This window comes from Cnephaeus nilssonii (genome assembly GCF_951640355.1).
Source record: "Cnephaeus nilssonii genome assembly, chromosome: X".
Classification (NCBI taxonomy): Eukaryota; Metazoa; Chordata; class Mammalia; order Chiroptera; family Vespertilionidae; genus Cnephaeus; species Cnephaeus nilssonii.
This window is the reverse complement of record NC_137071.1, coordinates 123,388,320-123,415,398: the sequence shown is the minus strand read 5'-3', so window position 1 is coordinate 123,415,398 and position 27,079 is coordinate 123,388,320. Positions and strand designations below refer to the sequence as shown.

The 27,079-nt window shown below is 41.6% G+C and overlaps 1 protein-coding gene across 5 annotated transcripts in view; it reads left to right on the top strand.

The window, feature by feature from the left end:
- The window catches only part of RRAGB (Ras related GTP binding B), a 47,652-nt gene that overhangs the window by 18,165 nt on the left and 2,408 nt on the right, over positions 1 to 27,079 (top strand). For 2 of the 5 annotated variants that reach the window (XM_079765511.1, XM_079765515.1), the window contains exons 2-10: positions 4,823 to 4,856; positions 8,929 to 9,028; positions 13,335 to 13,418; positions 15,321 to 15,387; positions 17,701 to 17,923; positions 20,857 to 20,952; positions 23,378 to 23,500; positions 25,442 to 25,533; positions 26,598 to 26,713. In XM_079765511.1, coding sequence (XP_079621637.1) covers positions 4,823 to 4,856; positions 8,929 to 9,028; positions 13,335 to 13,418; positions 15,321 to 15,387; positions 17,701 to 17,923; positions 20,857 to 20,952; positions 23,378 to 23,500; positions 25,442 to 25,533; positions 26,598 to 26,713 — 935 coding nt within the window. Of the gene's footprint in view, positions 1 to 3,244; positions 3,928 to 4,822; positions 4,857 to 8,928; positions 9,029 to 13,334; positions 13,419 to 15,320; positions 15,388 to 17,700; positions 17,924 to 20,856; positions 20,953 to 23,377; positions 23,501 to 25,441; positions 25,534 to 26,597; positions 26,714 to 27,079 lie in introns of those variants that run through there. The other 3 variants (XM_079765512.1, XM_079765514.1, XM_079765513.1) reach the window with 3 other exon arrangements.

The window sequence follows — 27,079 nt, the reverse complement described above, 5'->3', positions numbered from 1 at the left end:
TCAATAAATATTTGTTGAATGAATGCATGAATAAGCCTGCAGAGCTTTCTAAAAAGAACCTATAATTACAAGTTTAACAAGCAATTTGACAAAAATAAAAATAAAAAGCAAACTTCATCTCTTATCTAGGCAAGATTCTTCAATGAAAATGTAAACATACTAAGCAGCAAGGGATATCTGGGTAGAAACCAGAATCTTAACCTCTATAGGAATGCATTGTACCAACAATCTTATTCATCATTCTTTAGAATTAACTCTTAATTTGGTTTAGTACCTCAATCATTTTTCAAATCCCTTTCTTTCACAACCATCCTCCTACCCCTATCCCTCCTCTTTCCTCTTCACCTTTCTCCTCTCTACCTTCTCTCTTCCCAACTCCCCACTTCTCATCTTCATCCCTTCCCTTCCCTTTCTTTCTCTGTACCAGCTGTATCATGGTCCTTGATAGAAAGAGGGAGAGTGGGCAGAAGAAAGTGATGATTTGGAGAAGAGGTAAAGGGAGACCAGCAACAGGGAGGCAGCGAACTTTTCTAAAGCTCACGGGAAGGTGGGGGAGAGCGGGCAGGTGGGAGGTAGTCAACCAAGGACCTTGTATGCATATATGCATGGACCATAGACACAGACAATGGGGTGGGGAGGGCCTGAGGTGGGGGGGCGGGCTGGAGGGGGTCAATGGGGAAAAAGGGGGACAAATGTAATGCTTTCAACAATAAAGAATTATTTTAAAAAATAAAACGGCAGTTCAAGAGCACAATACGGCTGGTGAAGCCTGGTGAGGAGGGTGGGGTTTATGTTTGAAAGCTGCCTTTACATAACAAGCACATATTAATTACATTAAGTGCCTTTTTGGGATGAGATGACTGATGAAGATTAGATTATTCCACCCACTCCCTACTCCTTTGGAACTGCCACTGTAGGAAAATCACTTAGGAGGCTATTGCAATTACCCAGCCAGGTATTATAACAGCTGGAACAAAAACAACATCAGTAAGAATTGAAAGGAGTAGACAAATTGTAGAGAAGGACTAATGAGATATTTAGAAGTCTCAGCACATAACTCTGTCCAAACCCCTGCAGTAAGAGGCTTGCCATACCCCTAGAATGACCCCCAGCTCTGCATTGACCCCAACTTTTCATTAAAATGTTTGTCTGTGCCCTGGCCGCTGTGGCTCGGTGGTTAGAGCATTAGCCTGTGCACTGAAGCATCTCGGGTTCGATTCCTGGTCCAGGGCACATATCTAGGTTACAGGTTCAATCCCTAGCCCCCTGTTGGGGAGCGTGCGGGAGATGGAGGTGTCTCACATCTCTATCTCTCTCCCTCTTTCTCTCCCTACCTCCCTTCCACTCTGTCTAAAAAAAAAAAAAAAAAAAAAATCTTTGGAAAAAATATCCTTGGGTGAGGGTTAACCAAAAAAAAAAAAAAAAAAAAAAAAAAAAAAAAAAAAAAACAAAAGAAAAAGAAACAAAAAGAAGCTTGTCTGAAAAGAAAGCTTGTCTGCAAGGAGAATTACAGTATGTTCTAGTCTAATGGTAGATCCCTGATCTACTTTTCTCAAAACATTTGATAAAAAGGGATTACACTTGTATGTATCTCTTACAACTCAGAAGTGTCTTTCTCAAGGTCCTGAGAGTCATTCCCTTGAAATGTAATAATCAGGAAGGTTAGGGCCTCTGTCTTCCAGTATCTGTGGGAAGATAGACTCCTAATTTTGATAACTTCCAGCTAGCAGATACAACTGGTTTAATCGCATTGACACAGACGAATCTTTTGTAATTTTTCATTTCTCTGACTCTACTGATCCCTGCCCCCCAGCCCCCCTATCTCTGTAAAATGTCCAAACTGGAATGGAGCTCAGCTTTCCCCCTACTGACAATAGCTATTAAATAAAATACGTTTTCACTGCTTTACCTCAGTGACACTAATCATCATTTAATCTCACTGTCTTGTATGGAGGGCCATGAATCTAAAGTGACTTCCTGGTTTGGGACTTAGGGTCTTTCAGGGAAAAGAACAGGAGCTGGTTTGGAGGCAGCTGGTGGGGAGAAGGAAGGTGATTAGTGAGTGACAGGGCTAAGGAATCCTGTGATCAGAATAGAATAAATTTTTCTTGAGGCATTGTAGTTGTGGTGAGAAGGGATTGTATAGAATGGCAAATGGGAAAGTCTGGGAGCAGAAAGTGCCATGTTCCTATTCAGTCTCCCTTCTCTTCCCTCCCTTCATTCTTCCCTTCATTTTCTTTCTTTTTAAAAAAATATATTTTTGTTGATTTCAGAGAGGGAGAGGGAGAGAGATAGAAACATCCATGATGAGAGAGAATCATTGATTGGCTGCCTCTTGCACGCCCCCTACTGGGGATGGAGCACAAAACCTGGGCTCAAAATCGAACCCAGGACCTTTTCAGTCCCCAGGCAGACCTTCTATCCACTGAGCCAAACCAGCTAGGGCTCATTTTCTTTCTTAACAAGTAATATATACATGTGGTTTAAATGTATGTGTATAATTTCATTATGTATACGTTTATATATATTTAATATATACATTTATATATACTAAAGATACAACAGGGCTTAAGATGAAAAGCAAGAGGCCCCTAACTTCCTATCCCCTCCCCCTTTGAACGCTTTTGGCCATTTTTTCCTGGTGGTCTCATAATCTAAACATACTAAGTATATACCTATCAGCAGTCCCTCATGATCAATTTGGGGCTTCATCTATTGACTTTTGACTATGGTATATGAGAACGTATTCCCCTTCCCGTTTTAAACAAGTGCCGAGATAGGGATGTGTCCTAGAATCTCCGATGAACCACTGGTCCCAATAATAACTTTCCTTGAGCGCTACGTGGTAGACACAGTTGCCATCCGTTCAGATGCTATTAACTCATTTCATGACAAGCTCCGTTCTAGGGACTGATCATTTAAAAAAAGGGAAGATAGACATTTCAAAAATAAATTCACCAAAATTGTGAAGGGGGAAAGAGCAGATAAAAAAAAAAAAAAAGCTAGCTTTGTGGCACTGAAATCACAACCGGTCTCCTTTAACTCCTCAAGTCATTGCGTAGGCGGGTGGGACCCGGATAGCCCCCCAGGGGAGCGCCAGCCGCCGGGCGGGGCCCCCACCGAGCCGGGGCCACGTGACGGCGCTAGGGGGGCACTCTGCCTTTCTCAGCGCAGTCTCTATGGTACGCTCCTCGGCCCCCGCGCCTGGGGTAGCGGCGGTCACGTGACGGGCTCTGGGTTTACGGCAGGTGCCCACGTGATCCCGGCCTGCAGTCGTGTGGCTGCAGTGAAGTACCTGGGCGCCTGAAGGGCGGGCGATTAGGTCGTAAACGTCGCCACCGCCGCCGGCGGACTCGCGGGGTTGGGCGGGCTCGGGCCCCACGAGCCCACTGAGGCGATCGTCGCTTAGTGCCTGCACGGGTCTGCTCTTCCTGCCACCTCTGCCTTCGCCATCCCCACCTCTTTTGCGGGTGAAGTCACCTTTGGGGTTTCGAGACCTTGGGGCGTGAGGCCCAAACTCGAGACCCCCTTACCCCCCACCTCACCCCCTCTTTCCCGCTCCCACCCACCCCCCGCTCCTCCTCCATTTCTTCCTTTGCATCACCGCATCCCTTAGCCTTGGAGCCAGCCAGCTCGGCTGTGCCTTGGGGCCAAGTTTGAGGTGGTAAAAGGTAACTGGGGAAAGCAGCCCCCCAGTGGACAAAGGCGAAGGCAAGAACAGAGCAGGCCTAGGGGCTGCAAGCGTTGAGAATAGGCGGCTGAGGGGGTGGCCAAGGAGGGGGGAACATTAAGCGTACTGCGGCTTTAGAAGGGACTGCAAAGGACTTGTTGCGCGATGGAAGAATCTGACTCCGAGAAAAAGATGGAGAAAGAGAATCTGGGGCCAAGAGTGGATCCTCCCATAGGGGAGCCGGAAGGATCGCTTGGGTGGGTGAAGGGTATTATGCCAAACCTGGAAATGGGGGTGGGGGTGGGGAGCGAGGGGCTGCTGACTGAAGAGAGGATTATGAATGAGAACACCCCACCCGCGATCATTTGCTTCTGTTTACCAGTAAGGTTGATGAGGATCATGCTTTTGGCGACTGGGTAAACTGTAAAGAGGGCTGGTTGGTAACTGGGTCGAAAAAAACCCTTGGGTTTTTTTCAGTCCCTAATACCAGCCCTGGAAGGTATGTTCTAAATGAGGTGACGGTTCTGAATTGCTTTGAATGATCAATAAAGGAGATTTGGCATCATCGTATTGAGGATGAGAAGACTTACAAGGAGGATTGGTATTGCCTGGGCAGAGATCATGGACTTGAGAGCGCTTTCTGTGCCAATTTGTATCTGCAATTGAGTCTTGTATTTTATATCCTTTGTGCCTGCAATGAGTGAAATAGGACTTGGAAGGACAGCTGAAGGGTTAAAGATGCTCCCACATTTTTAAAATCGGAGGCTGGCTTAAAAAAAACAAAACAGAGGACATTTAAATACGGCAATATTGTTTGCTTTGTTAAAGCACTTGTGTATGTTGCTTTGCTTAAAAAAAATTGAAGGTTATGAAAAGTGGAATCTTGCATTTTAATGGCTCATTTATATTCCTAAATAAATATAACTAGGAGCTATCTCCTGAGCATGTAATTAGGGGCTAGGTTAGCATAAACCCAGTTGTATAATTTAGGAAAATGAGGGCCTCTACGCAACTGAGGTGCCACACACAGCCGTTCTCAGCTGTTGTGCTAAACATGCCCTTTTGCATCTCTGTATTGATTTGTGTTTCTTTAATCCCAATTTCTGAGGCAATTGGATCATGGAAATTCTGTCTTATGGTTTATATCTGCAGGTGGGCGCTGCCAAATACAGCCTTGAAGAAAAAGGTAAGATGCATTAAGTACATCAAAAACATGCAGGTGAAGGTAAGAAGTTACTCTTCAGAAAATGCGGTGTAACCCATGTTTCCTGGACTGTTGCAGGAACCTTCTACATGTTCTCCCTGACTCTTGTCCCAGTCTTTACTTCTTAATTTAATTTTTCTGAGACATATATCTCTCTGGGTCATTCACATATTTAACTTTTTGTAACTTCTCAAAGCCCATAGGATAAAATCCAAGGGACTTCATGGCATAGAATGCTCTTTAAAAACCGATTCCTGACTAAACCATCTACCACACCTATGCACCTTATCATAGCCATACAGAATTTGTTTTTCTCCAGATGTACAAATTAATTTGCATTTTCTGCAAGCCATACACACACATACACAGGCCTCTGCCTGCACATTTTTGTTGAACCCAACTCAACAAAATAGGGTCTTTTTAAAATTATATTTTTATTGATTTCAGAGAGGAAGGGAGAGAAATATCAATGATGAGAGAGAATCATTGACTGGCTGCCTCCTGCACCTCCCCCACTGAGGATTGAGCCCTCAACCTGGGCATGGGCCCTGACTGAATCAAACCGCCTGGTTCATAAGTTGATGCTCAACCACTGAGCCACACCAGCTGGGCCACTATAGGATGTTAATGAGTTCTCCAGGTGGAATTGAATGCTCCTTTCCTTGTGCTCTATGGTACCAAACTTGCCCTTTAGGCAGAATTCATAAGAGCACAGCTCTGGAACAAGTTTTTTAACCTCTGGGGCTTTTATGTTCTTCATTTGTAAAATGGTGATAATATTACCTATCTCATAGGGTAGTTGGGAAGTTTAAATAAGCAAATACATGTAGAGCACTTCGATCAGCACCTAACACAGTCTTTCATAAAAAATTGAAGCAAGATTTCTTAAATTAAAAAACCAAAAGACCCTTTGAGACAGCATGGAGGGACCTGGAGAGTATCATGCTAAGTGAAATAAGTCAGTCAGAGAAAGACAAGTGTCACATGATCTCACTCATATGTGGAATCTAAGTAACAGACTGATGAATGGAGTGGATCCAGAGACACAGAAGCATAGAATCTCAGGGAAGGTGGGGGAGGGTGGGTGGGGTGGTGGGAAGTACTCAACCAAGATCCTTGTATGTGTATATGAATGGCCCATGGCCACAGACAATGGGGTGGTGAGGGCCTGGGGGGTGGGTGGGCTGGAGGGAGTCAATGGGGGAAAAAGGGGGACATGTAATACTTTCGACAATAAAGAATTATTTTTTTAAAAAGAAAAAATATTTATCATATTTAGGCTTAACTTCATCTAATAATTATTACCGAACTTTCCGGCGTATAAGACGACTGGGCGTATAAGATTTTCCTGGGTTAAAAAGTCGTTTTATACCCTGGAAAATACAGCATATTGGACTATATTGATGGGATTAGCTATAATGGATTAGATATATTGGACTACCGTATTTTCTGGCTTATAAAACGACTTTTTAACCCAGGAAAATCTTATACGCCCAATCGTCTTATACGCCGGAAAATACGGTATATAAAAAACTCCACTTTGCTAAGGGGATGTTCTTGATGAGCCTGTCTAAAGTTATTAATAAGGCTATCTAAAAATAACAGAAATTTGTGCATGAATAAGAAAAACAAAACGTTTTTTATAACAACTTTATACTGGCTCATGAGTAACATTTCCTTAGTGCAGTGGTAGGCAAACTGCGGCTCGCGAGCCACATGCGGCTCTTTGGCCCCTCGAGTGTGGCTTTTCCACAAAATACCACGGCCTGGGCGAGTCTATTTTGAAGAAGTGGCGTTAGAAGAAGTTTAAGTTTAAAAAATTTGACTCTCAAAAGAAATTTCAATCGTTGTACTGTTGATATTTGGCTCTGTTGACTAATGAGTTTGCCGACCACTGCCTTAGTGCGATAAAGTTACATAGCTAACTAGCTAGATTAAATTGAGCTTGAGTGCAGTGTACTTTCATTAATCCTCCCTATATTTTTAATTAGAAACTTTTATAAATTATTTTAGGGTTGAAGATAGAACATGTACCCCTCCCTTCATTTGAAAAGCAAGGTGATTGGAACTCTGTTTCATAAATTTGAAGACTCTTAGAATTCCCCTCATCCAATTCCCTTCTAGTGCAAGAATCTATAGCATCTCTGACAGGTGTTTTTCTATCTTTGTTAAATGCTGACCTTGACAGGAAGGTTATTCACTGTCACAAGGCCAGTCTTTTCATTGGACAATTCTCATTGGTAATAACGTGCTTGTTTTATACCAAGCATGTCAAACTCATGGCCAGTAGGCTGTATGCCGCGAGATTGACATGCTTGTTAATACCTTTGTTTTGATAGCTTGTTCATTCATTTGAGGAACATATTTTGAGCATCTGTTATATGTTAGACACTGAAGATACCAAGGGGATTCTCTCTGTTATTCAGGAGCTCAGACCAAAAAATGGGCTAACTGCAATGCATTATGGTCTTTGCGGTGCTATAAGAGTGTCATGGAAGGGCAGAGGTGAGAATTACCTAAGCCAGCCTAGGGTATTGGGGTCAGAGAAGCTCTTGACCCAAGGATATTTTTTATTTTCAGAGACAGTGGAAGGGAAGGGAGTGAGGAAACGGGAGAGAGAAAGAGAAACATTGATTGGTTGCCTCCTGCACACACACACACACACACACACACACACACACACACCCCAACAGGGCTGGGGATTGAATCTTCAACCCAGGTACATGCCCTTGACTGGGAATCAAACCTGCGACCATTCGGTGTGCAGACTGGTGCTCTAATCACTGAGCAACACCGGCCAGGGCCAGATAAGCTTTTTGAGGAGATGGTCACTGAACTGAATTTTGAAGAATGGGTGGAGATTAGCTGAAGAAAGAAAAGGGAATGGAAAGCTACTGGCAGAGAGTACAAGGTGAAACAAAGACATAATGCACAGGTCCCTGGAGATCTGTGAGCAATGAAAGGAACTACGAGCAGTTCAGTTCCGTATGGCTGGACAATAAAAGTTCCAGGCAAGGAGGGTCAGAAGATGAGGGCAGAGGAATAAACAAGCCAGATCAGGGTGGGTGTTATATGTAGTTTGAGGACTTGATCCTGGAGGCCAGGGGTCGGCAAACCGTGGCTCGCGAGCCACATGCGGCTCTTTGGCCCCTTGAGTATGGCTCGGTGTTAGAACGATTTCTTCAAAATAGATTCGCCCAGGCCGAAAACCGACTTCTGCTCATGGGCCACGAAGTTTCAATCGCACTGTATGTGCGCAGCCACACGTGGTATTTTGTGGAAGAGCCACGCTCAAGGGGCCAAAGAGCCGCATGTGGCTTGCGAGCTACCGTTTGCCGACCACTGCCGTAGACCATGGGACATTTGAAAAGAAAAAGAGACAGAGCAAAATCATGGAGGTCAGTAGAAAGGATGAGATGGGTAGCAGAGATGGAAAGGTTGACCTTGAGCAGGAGGAAAAACTTCTGGTTACACTGAAATCTCCTGTCCTATAGTTCAGTGCACAAAACATTAGATTATGCGAGATCAGGGTTCAGTTTCCTTTCAAGTTTCTATGTCACTAACATTGTTTTTTAAAAATACATATATTTTGAATGATTTCAGAGAGGAAGGGAGAGGGAGAGAGAGAGAGAGAAACATCAATGATGAGAAAATCATTGATCAGCTGCCTCCTGCACGCCCCACACGGGGGATCAAGCCCGAAACCCAGGCATGTGCCCTGACCGGGATGCTCAACCACTGAGCCATGCTGGCTGGGCAATAACATAGTTTTGAATATATGATAGTGTATACTAATAGCATAATAAACTCACTGCAGTTCTGTTGCCAAGAGGATGTGTGACTCATGACAGCTAAGCGTCTGGGCCCTGGAATTCTGGGTATTCTGCCTTTACCATTGGTTGAGGAGTTAGTCGCCATTATCCGCAGCAGGTTGTTGGTACTGTTACTTCAGGAAAACATCAAGTACAGGAGAGAGAGATCCCTGTAGACTTGATTTGCTTTAGATTGCTAACTTTTTTTCATTCTCCCCCCCCCCCCCCCGCTTTGTCCTTAGGTGCTATTGATGGGTAAAAGTGGGTCTGGTAAGACCAGCATGCGATCTATTATCTTTGCAAATTATATTGCCAGAGACACGCGTCGACTTGGTGCAACAAGTAAGATGTTTTATCTTATTGTAAAGTCAGGTGATCTTAACTCTTAATGATCCGCATAACACACTTGGTTGCAGTAACTTGGCCATGCAGAGGTTGAAAGATTTGTTTTGCAGCATGTTTTCCCTGTTTGCATTTCTTTGCAGAGGTGTTTGGCCTAATTCTGGCTACTACTGCTTGCGCTCTTGGGTGGTTCTTTTCTAGGTTGCTTACCAAGTGGGATGCCCGTGTGCAACTTCTTTTTTACCCTGCTTTTTCTTAAACAAGCATAGGGATCTTTTTGTTTGTTTGTTCGTGTGTTTTTTTTTGGGGGGGGGGCAGGTATGTGTTTTTTAACTGTTATTATGTAAAAGGAAATTAATTGATAGGTATTAACAAGCATAACAATAAGATCGCCAAAGATTTTTTTTTAAGCAGCTGTTAGTCCTAGGCTTCATTAAAAGGTAAATTGCTGGGGGGGGGCAGGGGTTATGAGAGGGAGGTTAACCTAATCTGTGCTCTGCTGTTTCTCTTCCTGGATACACATGGATGTTCTCACTGGAGCTCTGGCTTCGACTTGAGAAATGTTTCATTGCCCTTGATGGTTTGAATGTTAAATCTGGCTTCCTCGTGTAGGCTCATTGGGCTGCCAGTGGATCCACGCTCCTGAGAGATCCCTTTGTCTCTAGGCTGTAATGCCATTTCATTTTGCAGCATCCAAGCATTTCTGGATCCTCTCCTGGTCCTTGGCCTCTAGGTGATGAAGCCATTGCCCTTATCTGGCTTTTAAAGATTTCCTGATGTGGGTTTCTAGCATCCTGAACATGTTCAGGGACAAGTCTCCCACTACTTCATAAGGTATCTCACTGTGGTTTGGAGAACAGCAAACATTTTAAAAACACCTTATGTTCCAGATGCTAGGATACAAAGGAGAAGGGAAACCTCATTTCTGTGCTAGGCCTGTAGTATAGACTCTCAATTGGAGCAGCTCTAATGGTTAGAAAGCCATTTCTTGGTTACAGCCTCGAGTCTATTTCCCTTTATTTCTGTTGGCTGGCCCCCTTTCCGCTCTCTTGAGCCTCTACAAATATTTGTGTATGATAAATGTCTCAATCAGTCCTAGCCATCTCTTACCTCCCAAGTCTTATCTTCCTGAGGTCAAACATCTCCACTTCCTCCATCTGTTCCTCACTTGACATAATTTTGAAGGATTTTTAAGGACTTGTTTGAACATATCTACATTTTTCTTAAAGTGCTAAGACTCGAATGTTGATGTGGCCTGATTAGGGCAGATAAAATTGTCACATCTCATATTCTGGGCAGCACCGTCTGGCTCTCTTTTTGTGTGGAGTGACTTTCACTATGTTGAGTCATATAAAAACACCCAATTTCTTTTCACATATATTATCATCGAAACACGTATTCTTGTGCAGTTAATATTTTGAACCTAAGAATAAATGCTTACGTCTATTCAGTTTCGTTCGTTTTAGCCCATGACATGTTCCTGAACTCAGTGTTTGTTAACTGTGAAGTCCAGCACAAAAGTCGCTATCTTACTGGGCTTCAGTTTCCTTATCAGTAGCAAAGAGGGTAAATCCTATCTTTAATTCTTTCATCTGATATGTTACTTATTCTTCCTAGCCTTCGTACAGTTCATACACTGGATAAACATCTCCTCTAGTTTTTAGCTAAGTAGTCCATCCGAAATTTTGGTCAGGACAGGGTCCTTTGGCCTATCATGCCTCAAGAGACTTCCTTCTAGAAAGTACCTGTCCAGTTTCCTCCCTGTCTTGATTTGCTAAATTTTAATTTTTTTCCTGTTCTTCCAAGTTAAATATCTGGGCCTAATAATCACATGGTTTTAGTAGATTAGAGGAAGCTAATGTTTATTGTATGCTATTTTGTTTACTTTAGTCCTCATTTGAGCTTCATTTTCATAGATGAGGAAAGTGTGACCCAGGAGTTCAGCTCACTCAACTCGAAAGCCTGAAAGCTGGATGTCAGTCTGTGCCCCTGCTCCATTCATTATGCGACAGCCACAATTCTTGGAAGACTTCTTTCTCTTTGTGTTTTAAATTCTGTACATTTTATTGAAGCACCTTTTTTCTCGTCCAGTTAATATTTTTGTTTTTAGGGAATTAGCAGAGTTTACGTACTACCCTAAGTCTAGTGAACAGTCTTGCGATCCAAATTTCAGAACTATTGTAGCTACTTAAAATAGTTTTAAAATAATCTAGCTGCATCATTGAAATGTTATAAACAGTACGTTGCAAATTATATGGCTCTGTATACATCAAAGCAGGTCGTTTATTCAACAAGTGCTTTTCCAGAGCTTCCTATGTGCCAGGCGCTGTGAATGGGGCAGAGCTCTTGCCCTTAAGGATATCTCAAGTGGGACCGTTATTGATAATACTTTGTTAGCAATTACTGTATTTCCTTAAAGGTAGTAAAAGTTATACTTTAAAATATTGTATTGGCCTTCATGCTTTAGTGTATCATTAACTAGTTCGTCATTGGGTTCTACTGCTTAACTTATAGACTAAAAATACATTGGTTTTTACTTGCTATTCCTTTGTATGCAGCTTTTAAAATTTTCTTTAAAAAGTAGTAAAAGAGTACTTCAAATATATTACATCACCTTTCATGTGTAGTGTTTTTGCTAGATTGTCATTGATGAAAAAAGTCCAGTTTTATTTTGTTAAACTTAGAGTCTACTTGTTTTGAAATTTGAAGTAAGGATACAGAATGGTGATAATAATGACTTTATTAGGGGGCTGTTAAAATGTGTTTGTGTTGGAAGAGTAAATTTGTCAATGAAAATATGATTATGAAGTATTTTATTCTAAAACACTGTTGACGGCTCTGAGATTTCCGATCTTCTCAAAATTCTGTTCCCTTGGCTTTTATTTAATGCCTTATTACCCTGGTTTTCTTCCTTCATCTTTAATCAGCCCTCCCTTTTTTTAAAGAATATTTTTTTTTCTTTCTGCCCCATAAATGTATGTGATTTCCCAAAGTTCTGTTCTTGGTTCGTTTCAGTTGCTCTTATAATAGAGGATAAGACTAGGAGAGCCAGAGGGCCATATAGGAGACAGGAGACTAAAGAGGGAGGCAAAAAGTGGGTTTTAGATCATAAAGTGCCTTATAAACCATGCCAGGTAGTTTGAACTGAGAGTAGAGGGCAGCCCCTAGAGAATTTTAAACAGAAAGTAAGTTATATTTTAACATGTTTAATGTTCAACTTTAAGGACAAGAGTATAATATTTGTGAAAAATTCAAACATCACAGAAGTGTAGAAAGTATATTCCTTTCCTCATTCTCAGGCCTTTTTTTTCCTGAGTGTATACAATCATACATATATAGAATTATACAGAGATAACGTGTGTTGTTTTCTTTTTAAAGAAAACTGGAATAAAAATCTGCATTTTTGAGAGACCATTATATCTGTAATCTGAAGGATAGGTTAGGGGAGGCAAGAGTAGAGACAGGTTAACAAATCAGGAAACTATTTTAGTAGACCAGGTAAAAGATGATGGAGGCTTAACTTGGGTTAGGGTGGTGGTCATAGATATGATGAGAAGTAAATGGATTTGGGATGTATTTAACAGGTAGAGTCAATAAGACTTGCTGATTGATAGGTTTGGGGGGAATGGCGGGGAAGAGAGTGGACTCAAGGATGAAACCAAGGTTTTTGCTTAAGCAACTGGTTACATTCCCTAAGATGGAGAAGACTGAAGGAGGAATAGATTTTATGGGAAGAATGGGGAGATGATGAATTATAGTTGCATACATTGAGTTTGGGATACTTGTGGTTTAATCAAGTGAAGATGCCCACTATATGATTCAGGAAGGGAGGAGAGAAATCTGTATTAGAGATAACATATTTCTGAGTTATCAGTATCCAAATGGAAACTAAAATAATATGAATAGATGAGCATGCCTAAGAGGAGAATACATAGAAGAGTAGGTGACCAACGATGGAATCCCGAAGAACTCTAACATTTAAGGGACAGAAAGAAGAATAGGAGCCCATGAAGGAGGATCTGCCAAAGAGGTTGTAGATGTGATAGCAGAGGCCAGAGAAGAGAATTTTTTGAGAAGAGAGTAGTCAACAGTGTCATACTATAGAAAGTAAGACAAGGACTAAAAAGTCCACTGGATTTGGCAATGAGGCCATTGGCCACTTAATGAGAACAATATCTGTGATATGGGGAATAGAAACCAGATTTCTATTCCATGTGCTCCATATCTAAACAGTCACTGAATCCTGTCACTTCTTTTGTTATTGTCTTTCCCTTTCTCAGTAGCACTTCTTTCCATTTTTTTTTAGTACTAGACCGTTTACATAGTCTTCAAATTAATAGCAGTTTGAGCACCTACTCTCTCGTAGACTCTGTTGGAAATACAAGGACATGTAAGATATGATTCCTTTTCCAAGGAGGGGGAAGTAAAGGGGAGAAGGGAGGTAGTTTGAGCACCTACTATGTGCCAGGCACTCTATGTATGATAACTCCTTTAATCCTCACAGTAAGCCTGTGAGGTCGGTAGTATGCCTCCCAGCTTTTTTAATAGAAGAGGAAACTTATACTTAGAGGGTAAGTGACTTGCCCAAGGTCACACAGAGACGTAGAACGAAGAACTGTTTGGCTCCAGTGTCCATTTAAAAAAATAATAATGCTCTGCTGCTTACGATACAGTTTATGAGAATCTAAAATTGCACAAAAGTTAGCAGTCAGTTTAGGCAACAGCTTCGAGCTAGTCATAGAAGAAATACCACTGTGTGATTGATCAACTATCACATAAATTGTAAAGGTGATAGTTGCTCCACTTTGAGAAATTTCCAGGATAAGAATTTGTATTTTTCCACCTTGTGACTTTTAGTGCCTGGCAGAGAGTAGGTGCTTAGTAAATGTTTGAATGAATTCAGAGGGAGTGATGACGGTAAGTGGGGGTGGCCAGGTAGGGCTTTTAGAGGAGTGGGGGGTTTTAGTTGGGTCTTACAAGATGAATCTAACTCGGAAAGAAAGGTGGGAGGACTTTCTAGGAGTAGGCAAAGTATAGAGGGCATGGGAGGGAAGAGTAAGGCAGAGGTCGCAAACAGGCAGACTGTATGCTGGAAAAGGCCTGTAGATGTGTTTTGTTTGGCCTGTACAATGTTTTCAAGAATTGGAATTAGTTATCAACACGTAAATGTTTCCCTAAAAATCTGGATTTCCCACTACGATTGAAAAATTGAAAGCTCTGTTAATCCTAAACCCATGTTCCTGCATGGCAAATGAGCTACAGCCGAGTAACTGCCACTCACGCCATCGACCCCCTTGGGTAAATGTTTACTCTTCAGAAATGATTAACTTTGCTCTTGTATGTTTACTGGCCTGGCCCCTATTAGCAAGTTTGCGACCCCTGATGTCAGGGACATTGGGGGTTGGGGAGGTAGTGGGGTTTGGGAGGACTATGAATAAACCAGATTGGACTGGAGCAAAAGGCATTATTAATATGCCTCATTGGGGAATATAAAGGGAGACTGGAAGCCACATTCTGAAGGACCTTGAATGCCCCCCTATAGACATAGAGGAGCCTTTGTAAGTTTTTTGAATGGGGAGTGACATGTTCAAAGTAGTGCTAAGAAGATGAACCTGGCAGTAGCCTAGAGGGTAAAATAAAGGGGGTAAGGCTTCCTGTCGGAAGGTAACTGTGGAGCTATTGTGGTTGTGTAGGCTTGAGAAGGGAAGGGCCTTCCTTAATGTTAGTGGCAGGTTATAAAGCAAGGCGTGGGAATTGAGAGAGATTACAAAGGATAGCAATGAATGAATGTGGACAGAGGGGTCAAAAATGACCACCCCCAATGTGAAATTGGTCGGGTCAGTAATGAAAAGAAGGAAGTCAATAGAAGGAGTGAATATGGTTATGTTGTATGTTTTTGGGGTGTTTTTTTTTGTTGTTGTTGCTTTAAAAAAAATTTTTGTGGAGGGCTTTGGTAGGGGTAAATGGGTCAGGGAAGCGCTATTAAATGGTATATGTCTCTGTCTTACATGTTGAGATTTTAACATTAGTATTTTAATTGGCAGTTGTTTCTGCTTTAAGCACTAAACTACTAAAAAGTAAAACGACTTACATGAGAGCCAGTTCTGTAGCTCAGGGTAATCGGGGTGCCACCTTGCCACTAAACCACGCTACTAAGCTGAAAATCACCTTCTTGTGGCTTTGAGCATTTCACTCCACTTTGGTCCTTCTAAATCCTGGGCTTAGTGCTTTGCTTAGTTTGAATTTCGCCTCGCATGCTGCAATTACTAGATTTGTCATATTTACCTTCCAGTTGATGTAGAACATTCCCATGTTCGATTTCTGGGAAACCTGGTGTTGAACCTGTGGGACTGTGGTGGGTAAGTACCATCTGATTACTTGTGAGGCCAGTGGCAGTAATCAGCATGGAGAATGCACTTGAGTAACTATCATTCATAATAGACACATTGGTTGGCGTCGGTGGTCTAGTGGTGAGCCTAGCTGCCTTCCATAATAGATACATTGGATAAAAATTTATTTAGAATTGGCATTTGATTACATCAAGATCTCTGACTTGAAAATATGTTTTTATTGATTTCACAGAGGAAGGCAGAGGGAGAGATAGAAACATCCATGATGAGAGAGAGTCATCACTGAGCTACACAGGCCAGGCTATGTATTAATTATCTCCAGGCAGTCTAAGCACTATCCGTAAGACCTGAGCACGTACCTTTCCTCCGTGGAAGGAGTAGGAGACAGTGTTTTCTCTCATGGCCAAGGCAGTTCTCGAATGTCCCATCATAAATGAACATTCACTGTGCTTGTATGCTGGTATTGCTCCCTACCCTGTGGCCATTTGATCTTTGGCTGATGTGTAGTGTACTGGTGAGGAGCTTAGACTCTGGAGGTATATTAGCATTTGTATCTCAGCCCTGTTAGCTGTCGTCTTGCATTGATCACGTAAATTCTCTGAACCACAGTTTCTTCATCCATACAATAGAGATAATGATTGTGCCAACTCATAGAGTTGTTTTGATGATTAAGTAAGATAATATGTTAAAAAACGCATAGCCAAGTGCTTCACGAAATAAACAGACATTGTTAGCTCAGCATTTCCCAGTTCCTAGCATAGAACCAGACATGGACTAGGTGCTCAATGAGTATCTGTTAAAAACAACAACAAAATAGCCAAATATTCCATAAGAAAATGACTTCATTATTGCTAGCAGATGGATCACTTAACACGCTAGCAGATTTCTCCACACGAATCCTTCCTCATTACCATTGCTTCCAATTCTGTAATCTGTGTCAAGATCAGTCCAAGTCTCTTACTTTTAGGCAATAAGATGTTATAGTCATTTTTACACATAAGGCAGCTGAAGTCCAATGAGATTATGCATCTCCTAAGGTCACACGGCGATTTATCTATTTATATGTATTTATTCATTTTATATATATATATATATATATATATATATATATATATATAGTTAATCCTCACCTGAGGATATTTTTCCACCAATTTTTAGAGAGAGTGGAAGGGAGCAGGGAGAGACAGAGAGAAACATCGGTGTGAGAGAGACACATCTATTGGTTGCCTCCCACACGGGCCCCGACCAGGTCCAGGGATTGAGCCTGCAACTTAGGTACATGCCCTTGATTGGAATAGAACCTGGGACCCTTCAGTGGTCCGACACTCTTATCCATTGAGCCAAACCAGTTAGGGCTAAATATATTTTTATTAATTTCAGAGAGGAAGGGAGAAGGAGAGAGAGAGATGCATCGACCGGCTGCCTCCTACACACTGGGGATTGAGCCTGCAGTGAGGCATGTGCCCTGACTGGTGGTAATTGAACCATGACTTCCTGGTTCATGGGTTGATGCTCAACCACTGAACCACTGGCCGGGCTACACAGCCATTTAATAGGAAAGTGCAGGACTGGCAGCTAGGTTCATGAGGCTTTTACCCATAACAAAATTCTGGTTTTTGCTAGGCATCTGGTCATTGAGAATTCCTTGGGAAACAGTACACAGCCTAAGAAGCAGAGAGCAACGTTCAGCTAGAAAGTGTTCTTGGAGTCATTTTCATATAGTTCAGAGTATTGACTGTTCTTCAGTAAATATTCACTGGGCACCTATTCAATGGCAGGCTCTATGCTAAAAGCTGGGAAACAGCGGCGAACAGTAACAGACCATGTTCCTTACCTTAGAACTTTCTGTTTAGGGAAGTGAATGCCATTAATTAATAACTCGTGCAGATGAGTAATACCACACTTGTAAATGTTAAAAAGAAGAACAGTGTATTGGTAAAAGGGCCTGTGGTGACTGGATTTGCCCGTCAGGGAGGTCAGGGATGTTTTTTGTAAAGAAATAGGGATTGAACTGAAATCTAAAGGGATAAGTCGGAATTAATGAGAAGTAGAGATAGGGCCAGGCGAGACAATGAACAGCATGTGTCTATTCCCTCGGGGAATAGACGGTGGGCCTGGAGAACCAAGGACAGGTCAATGTATGTTTGGAACACAAGGAGAGGGCCTTAGGGGAGTGCAAGGCTTGAGTAAGAAGTTGAAGCCGGACCGGTTTGCTATTATTCGCCCTGTCATTCGAAGCTTTTAGATTATCTTTCACGTAAGATAGGTCGTAAGTAGAAGGGCCTAAACTGAGGACTTGCTTATTTTTTTTTTTCCTACTAGACAGGACACCTTCATGGAAAACTACTTCACTAGCCAACGAGACAACATCTTCCGAAACGTGGAGGTTCTGATTTATGTCTTTGATGTGGAGAGCCGCGAACTGGAAAAGGACATGCACTATTACCAGTCCTGCCTGGAGGCCATTCTGCAGAACTCGCCAGATGCCAAAATCTTTTGCTTGGTGCACAAGATGGATCTGGTACAGGAGGATCAGCGGGATCTGGTAAGAAACAGAAATGGTGGACAGGAAATGGTGGACATGGCTACAGGAAATGGTGGACATGCTTTGCAAACTTCTTTTGTAGAAGTATAGGGACATTTGTGCCATCCTTTTTTTCAGGGCAGAAATCTCCTCCTAAGCTTTCAAAATAAAGTTTTGACATTTGTGTGTGTGTGCGCGCACGCGCGCGCGCACACACACACACACACACACACACACACACACGTATATATTTTAATCCTCACCCAAGGACATTTTTCCATTGATTGTTTAGAGAGAGTGGAAGAGAGAGGAAAAAAACAGAGAGAAATATCGCTGTGAGAAAAACACAGATTGGTTGCCTTCTGCACGCACCCTGGCCAGGGCCAGGGCCAGGGCCAGGGAGGAGCCTACAACCAAGATACATGTCCTTGCCCGGAATCAAACTTGGGACCCTTCAGTCCGCAGGCTGATGCTCTATCCCAGTGGTCGGCAAACCGTGGCTCGCGAGCCACATACGACTCTTTGGCCCCTTGAGTGTGGCTCTTCCACAAAATACCACGTGCGGGCGCACACATATAGTGCGATTGAAACTTTGTGGCCCATGCGCAGAAGTCGGTTTTCGGCCTGGGCGAGTCTATTTTGAAGAAGTGGTTCTAACGCCGAGCCACACTCAAGGGGCCAAAGAGCCGCATGTGGCTCGCGAGCTGCAGTTTGCCGACCACTGCTCTAACCACTGAGCAAAACTGGCTAGGGCATTTGTTGTTGTTTTTAAACACTCAAAAACAAATTGTCCCTGGTAAGGGAAAGATAGTATTCATTTAATAAATAACTTTCAGATTTAGGTAAGGAACCCAACTATGTAATATCACTAAACAGCCTTTATATATTTTTTCTATCCCTTTTTAGAATTACATTTATTGGGGTGACATTGGTTAATATGATATACTAGTAGCCCATTTGCAGGATTCAATCCTGCAAGCAGCCGCTTCGGCCGCGTGCACTGCCGCTGCCACAGCCGTTGTGGCCACCACACCTGCACCCACGCGCCGCTGTCGCCCGCCGCACTCCGCCCCGCCCCGCTCCACCGCGCCCCGCCCCGCCCCGCCGTGCCCCGCCCCGCTGCGCTCCACCCGTGCTTTCCCTCTGGCAGCCACCTTGCTTTCCGCTTTTCCTCCCTCTTCCTTCTAAGTTGTCTTCAGTCTTCACTCCTCCCTCCCTCAGCGTATGCAAATTAACCACCATCTTTGTTGGCTAATTTGCATACTCACCCTGATTGGCCGGTGGGCGTGGCTTTGGCTGGTGGGCGTTGCTTGGGCGTAGCGAAGGTGCGGTCAATTTGCATATTACTATTTTATTAGGTAAGGTAGGTTTCAGGTGTGGGTTTCTATTTTACAGGATCTGTATATTGCCCTGTGTGCCCACCACCCAAAGTCAAATCTTCTCCCGTCACCATATATTAGGACCCCCTTCACGCTCCACCTCCTTCCCTGTGGCAACCATCATCACACTACAGTTTGTGTTTAGGAGTTTCAGTTTTATATTGCTAAAAATTAGGGTCATGGAAAGAGGACCGAATCTTTTTATTCCCTTCCCTCCGGGCCTTGACTGGGGTCCAACCAGGGACCCTTCAGTCTGCCACTGGCACTATCCACTGAGCCAAACCAGCTAGGGCAACTTACTGTTTTCCGAATGCTTATATAGATATCTCCAAAGATACATTGCTGTTGTTTGTGGGATTTGAAACTTAATTAAGAAAGATATATTCTGTTTCATTAAAGATTCAGTCAGACTTGGAAATTTTGAAGTAAAAATGGCGAGGGTGCTTCCCTACGTATCAATTTCAAGTAAGATGGGTATTTCTTTTTTTTTTTTAATATATATTTTATTGATTTTTTTTACAGAGAGGAAGGTAGAGGGATAGAGAGCTAGAAACATCGATGAGAGAGAAACATCGATCAGCTGCCTCCGGCACACCCCCCACTGGGGATGTGCCCGCAACCAAGGTACATGCCCTTAACAGGAATCGAACCTGGGACCTTTCAGTCCGCAGGCCGACGCTCTATCCACTGAGCCAAACCAGTTTCAGCAAGATGGGTATTTCTATATATTAGTGAGGGACCCTTAAAGAAACAGAACCAATAATAAGTAAGTGTGTGTGTGTGTGTGTGTGTGTGTGTGTGTAGATAGATATAATAGAGGGAAGGGGTAGAGAGGTTGACTGATGGATTTTAAGGAATTAACTCAAACAATTGTAGAGACTGGCAAATCTGCAGTCTTAGGGCAGGCCTACAGGCTAAAGAGGGAAGAGTAGATGTTGCAGGTCTGAGTCAGAAGGCAGCCTGGAGGAAGAATTCGCTCTTAAGGCCTTCAACTGATTGCATCAAGCCCACCCACATCGTGGAGGGGAATCTGCTTTAAGTCTACTGAGTTAATTATTAATCTCATCTAAAATATACCTTCACGGCAACATTTAAAGTGATCTTTGACCAAAGGTCTGGGTACCATGGCCTAGCCCAGTGGTCAGCAGACTCATTAGTCAACAGAGCCAAATATCAACAGGACAACGATTGAAATTTCTTTTGAGAGCCAAATTTTTTAAACTTCTTCTAACGCCACTTCTTCAAAATAGACTCGCCCAGGCCATGGTATTTTGTGGAAGAGCCACACTCAAGGGGCCAAAGAGCCGCATGTGGCTCGCGAGCCGCAGTTTGCCGACCACTGGCCTAGCCAAATGAATACATAAAATTAACCATCACAGGTAGGGTCACTTTTAGACCTGACCTAAAAACATTTCTGCCAGAATGTCTCTGAAGTACTGTACACATTGAAAAATCCCTCTGAGGAAAGAGGGAATGCTTTCTGTTTAAAATATGCAGAAATCATTATATCTCAGCTTTTGCAAAGAAAGAGGAGAGCTATATATCCTGATCAGTGTGTTGGGCTTTTTCATTCAGATTTTTAAAGAGCGAGAAGAAGATCTGAGGCGTTTGTCTCGCCCACTGGAATGTTCTTGCTTCCGGACATCTATCTGGGATGAAACTCTCTATAAGGTGTGTATGTTTCTCTGAGTTCCCTCATTTTAGAGCATGAAAAAAAGCAAGAAGGGTATTACCAAAAATATTTAAACTCTTTCATAGCTGTCTAAATGTTGAACTAAAAAAATAATAATAAATTGTTTGAAACATCAGAATTAACCTTAAGAGATTTTGGTTTTGATCTTAGATCGGGTCGACATGCCTACCAACCACACTGAATTAGCCAGTTTGGTCAGGATTGATTTGATACTGATATTCATGACAGCTGAGGTTTCATTGGCTGTCATCCATTTTGACCTGTTGTGGTCTCAATGCTGATTGGAGCTGTGTCTAATATTCGGGTACTTCTACAGGATATGTGCTAGTCTGCCTAAGTTTGGATGGCAGGAGAAGAACAATATTTAAGGGAGAGATTGGCAAAGGGAGTCTTAGAATGAGACATGCCTGCCTAGAATTTGGTAGCATCCATTTTCATGCCAAATGGAGACTAGCATTCTTTTTTCATAAGTATGTTTTTATTGATTTCAGAGAGGAAGGGAGAGGGGGAGAGAGAGAAACATCAATGATGAGAGAGGATCATTGATCAGCTGCCTCCTGCATGTCCCACGCTGGGGATTGAGCCCACAACCAGGGCATGTGCCCTGATCGGGAAGCGAACCCAGACCTCCTAGTTCATAGGTTGACGCTCAACCACTGAGCCACGCCGGCTGGGCGAGACTAGCATTCTTTCAACCAGAAAGATTGTTCCCGCTGCTGGAATGGATACCACACCACTTGCGGTAGTTGTCGAGGTTACAGCAATAGCTGTGTTATGGGTAAAGCTGAAATGACCTTATTGGCACATAGGTTCCTTATCCTGCTTCCTCCCTTTCTCCTACTGATCCAGCGATTTGAAAGACTGGCTCCTTGACGCCCTCCTGTGGTCAGACCTTTCCTTCAGACTGCTTCTGGTATCTGTTGACAAGTTTGACTCTGGGTAGGAAAAAACATCCTTCTCTGTCCCTGCTAACTACAGCCTCAGTATCAACTGCAGCCGACAAGTATCTACAACCAGAAGCACAGAAACCTTATTTCTCAAGGAGAGAAAAAAAAACCCACTGGACTTTAAATATAGCCATCGCTTTATTATTATTATTTTTTTAACTAATTCATTCCCCCCCCCCCAATATTATGTTGACCCAGCCTCGCTCTATTAACAGATCATTTTTGAGATACCTGTCTAGGAAATACTGTTCTAGATTAATTTGGGCCGAATTTCTCTCAAAGCCTTATTCCCATAGAACAGGTAACCGTGAATAAGGATGGACATGACGCACTGATAAGAACCAGCTGCCGTGTGAAGGATGGCAATACATAACACGACCAAAGACAATTGGCTAATCACAACACTGCTGTGAGTGACAATGTCTCTGCTGTGGTTAGCTTTGGTGTCTTCTCCAAGGTAAATTCAGCAGTGACATTAACACCGACCTGGGAACCTGGAGCCTGAAACCCCCTGCCTAAGTAATAAAACTAATTGGAGCAGAGACATGGCACTACTATCGCTTGCATAAATGTCGCATAGAGCTAACTTTACATTTTTATATTCCGTTTTATTCTGCAAGCACTCATCACATATCCGCTTGATGCTGTAGGACGCACAAATGACTAAGACCAGGTTCCTGCCCTCTAGTGGGAGAGAAGAACATTACACACCTTGCCAGACAAATTAGAGCAAGATTGAAGGACATATTCTAAATGGAGGTTCAAATTAAATTAAAGAGCCAGAAGAGAATAGAGGGAGGTGTGGTTAATTTCAACTCCTTTCACTAGTCATACTCCTCTAGATGAAGTCAGTTTTAGGCAAACACGCAGTGGACCAATTTAAATTCAATAATTTATATAGCTGAATATAAGCCTTTTGGAATGATAATGCCACTAATTTTTCTTAAAATTTCTCTTGTATGTTATCCCATTGAGGGGAGGGGCCATTTGTCTTTGTGGCTCTGATATTTTTTTAAAAACTGATTTTTAGGTATATCTTAACTATAGCATCGTTAGGTTCTGATTTTTTAGTACAATCTGCACTGTTGGATTTAAATATTTGTTGAATGACAGGAGTAGAAGCTTTATAGCCCTATAGGAGATCAGAGTTTTCAACTTTTCCTAAGATAACATGATGGAATTAAGTTATTTTTTATTTTTTATTATCAATAGGAAAAAGTTTCTGCAGCATTTTACAAAAGTGTTTGAAATTTTTTAAAAAACTCCAACTGAAGGGTAAATGTCAAATATTAGCTTTGCTTTCTCATTTTATTTGTTTTATGTCATTGGTTATCAGTATTTGGGACTCAATTATCACCGTGTTTTGCTGTCCATGTGTCGTAGTGTGCTTCTCATTTGCAAAGGTCTGGGACTGGCTGCCTGTTGGTAATATTCCACCACGTTTCTGTTCTGTTAGGCTTGGTCCAGCATTGTTTATCAGCTGATTCCCAATGTTCAGCAGCTAGAAATGAACCTGAGGAATTTTGCTGAAATTATTGAGGCTGATGAAGTGCTTCTATTTGAGAGAGCTACTTTTCTGGTGAGAACTTTCTTCTCTGCAAATATTACTTCACACTCACCTTCTTTTATTCAGCAGCAGAGAACACCATGTTGCTACTTTCTGGAAGAACCTTCTTCCCTCTTGTGTTTATGTTAACATGCCCAGCTTTATTTATACAGTAGTATTGTCAGTAAGCGACCTGAAAGAAATCCTTTGGTTTGTCACTCTTCAGTAGTTAGTAAAAACTTAGATTTTTGTAGGTATAATCTACAGCAGCAGTCACTAACCTTTCTGACCTTATGGACCACCGGTTGGCGATGGCTGCTCCAAAGGTTTCCTTAAACCAGTGGTCTACAACCTTTCGGACCTCATGGACCACTAGTGGTCTGCAGACCACCGATTGGCGACTGCTGATACACAGAGTTTAGATTATATCTGCAAATCACTGCTCATTTGTATTGAAGTATCCCTGTTTTCTATTGAATTTTATTATGAAACTAGTGGCCCGGTGCACGAAATTCGTGCAAGGGGCTTGGCTCTCGCAGCCCTGGCTTCGTCGGGAAGGTCGTCCAGAAGGATGTCCGGTCTAATGAGCATATTACGCTTTTATTATTATAGATGAGGGTTATTTCCCTTTTGAGGAAGCTCACATCCCACCCTTTTCAACAAAAGACTGAGTTGAGAACTTTTAACATGGAAGAGATGTAATGGTCAGCTCTCTGACATAGCTAAGAGTTCACAATGAGAGGCAGAATGGAAAAGAGGCATGTTGGTATTTTAATTTTTGTTATAAAAATTAAACAAATTAACTATAGTATAGTTAAATTCAACTTAACTATATTAAAGCCTACTCTGTGTATGGGCCTGAGAGGTGATACAAAAACCAATATATTTATAAGTAAATTTTTTTTTGAAATTATTTTTTTATTGATTTCAGAGAAGAAGGGAGAGAGAAACATCAGTGATGAGAGAGAATTACTGATTGGCTGCCTCCTGCACGCCCCACACTGGGGATCAAGCCCACAACCTGGGCATGTGCCCTGACTGGGAATCGAACCATGACCTCCTGGTTCATAGGTCGACACTCAATCACTGAGCCACGTCAGCTGGGCATATAAGCAAAATTTTTAAATAACAATAGCAGAAAGGAATTTGAGATGTCAAAAAGCACTGCATAAGTAATTGCTGATCAGCTCAGTAAATGTAACTCTTAAGAGCAATTTACAGTAAATAATTTGTTTCTGAGCTCTACCAATGCTTAGTGATTTTAGACACATTTCTTAATCGCTGAGCTTGGTTCACCTTCCCTAAAATGGAGATAATAATATCTATCTCATAGGTTCTTGCAAGTGACTCAGTTTTGCTTCCTACTGAAAATTTTTACATCTGTATATTAAGCCTCTCGTTTAGGTTTTATTAAAATCTGAAAGTGTGAGGGAAAGTATTCTCAACTGGCGGGGATGTCCATCCTGAGTAGGTTCATTATAAATAGTCAATTCTCAGAGATTATAATCATTTCGTTAAGATTTTTAAATATAATACCAAAAGCCACTTGGTTATAGGCTTTATTAAAATTAAATACATTAAGTGTACCTCAAGAACAGCTAAGAATTTTTATATATATATTTTTTTGATTTGTATTTTTTTTAATCAAAGACCATCCTCAGAAATATTGAAATAAGATGAACATTTAATGATTAAAGTAAGTGATAAAGAAAACCAACAAATCAAAATAGATAATACTTGAATGATCTAATAAAATTATAACCAAACTGTATGGGATGAGTCATCCATAAGGATGTTGAAATTCTGCATAATGTTGGCAGCTTATGGAGCCGAGGAAAAGAAATAGTAAGCCAGATGCCAAGTCTGCCCTGAAAATCAGGTGACCAGGAGACTGACAGATGCTGGCCTAGAGCAGTAACAGTGGGTGACATGACTACATTGCATGGATTTAAAGGGCATTGCTCTTTTTCATAGGTGATTTCTCACTATCAGTGTAAAGAGCAGCGTGATGCCCACAGATTTGAAAAAATCAGCAACATTATTAAGCAGTTTAAGCTGAGCTGCAGGTAAGAGGTCTTGTGGGATTTATTTACCTCTGGAAAAAATTAATGTTATTTTGAGAGGTTCAAATAACTATAGTGGACTACACTTCTATATCCAGAATAGTTCCTTCAATTGAAAAGAAAGCTAAAGTCTAAGGGAGTCTCCAGTTGACTAAGGTGAATGAAATTCATTGTCCTTTCATGTAAACTCGAGGGATACAGAAGAAGCATATGAAAAATATCTAAGCAGAGTACCCTTTTGAGATGTTTGATTCTGTTTGGGAAGAAATAAAAAATGTCCAAGAGAGTTTTAAAAAAGAAGAAAGTAGGATAATTTACCCCACCAAATGCCAAGGTTTTCTCTGAAACTACAGTAATTAAAATAGGGAGGTACTGATTCAGGAATGTTACAAAATAGAGTCTAGAAATGTCTAATCATATTGCCTCAGCTTGGATTAAATACAATTTGAGTCTTAGCGTTGTGAATATAGGCAGATGCAATGGCTGAACATCACAATTTATTAAATGTCTAAGAATCACAATTCTTACTCTGGTAAAACTTGGATACCCAGACAGTAGAATAGGTATGAGTTTATTCCTTTTATGCCTTAGCATAAAAGACACTTTGGGACTTTTTGGCATGTTTAATGCTAACGTTTTTAAGGAGAAATATAGAATGAAATGCAAATATAATTTCCTTGTTTGTTTTCAAAGAGATGGGATCATTTCTTGAATTTCAATGTAACTAAAATTCAAAAGTTAATCTTAGTGATGGAGGAATTTCAACTTTAAAAGCTTCTTAAATAAAAGAGAAATCTTTCATAACATGATTTTTAACAGGGATCTAAGTCTAAACCCACTTTCATTTCACAGTCAATATCAAGGCCTAACTCTCTTTCTAAGTAACTTTCCAAACTATGATCAATTGAGCATTAGAGTTTCCTTGGAAAACAAAGTGGAGCTAGTGATTAACTCTTAATGAAGAGGTCAATTGAGGTATAATGCTATGAAAATGTTTTCCTAAAACATAAAAATTCTTATATTGCTATTATTTTATGTTTTTTGCTCTTTTCTCTTCTCTCCTATAGCAAGCTGGCTGCTTCTTTCCAGAGCATGGAAGTTAGGAACTCTAACTTTGCTGCTTTCATTGATATCTTTACATCCAACACTTATGTGATGGTTGTGATGTCTGATCCATCCATTCGTAAGTTTAAACTTAGCTAACATGGGTTCAAAGCCACATATTCTTTAAACTCATTGCCCTAGAGGTAGGACTTTGTTAGATACTGAAAAACTATTTTGTAGTGAGAGTGAGGATGTTTCACAACAGTGTGAATGTACTTAAGGCCACTGACCTGTGTACATTTAGAAATAGATAAAATGGTAAATTTTTAAAAGACTTTATTGATTTTTTTAGAGAGAGGAGGGGAGAGAGAAACTTTCATGTGAGAGAAACATCGATCGGCTGCCTCCTTCACCCGCCCTACTGGGAATCAATTTGGCAACCTTTTGGAGCATGGGTTGATGTCCAACTAACTGAACCATATGTCCAGGGCTAAATTTCTTGTTA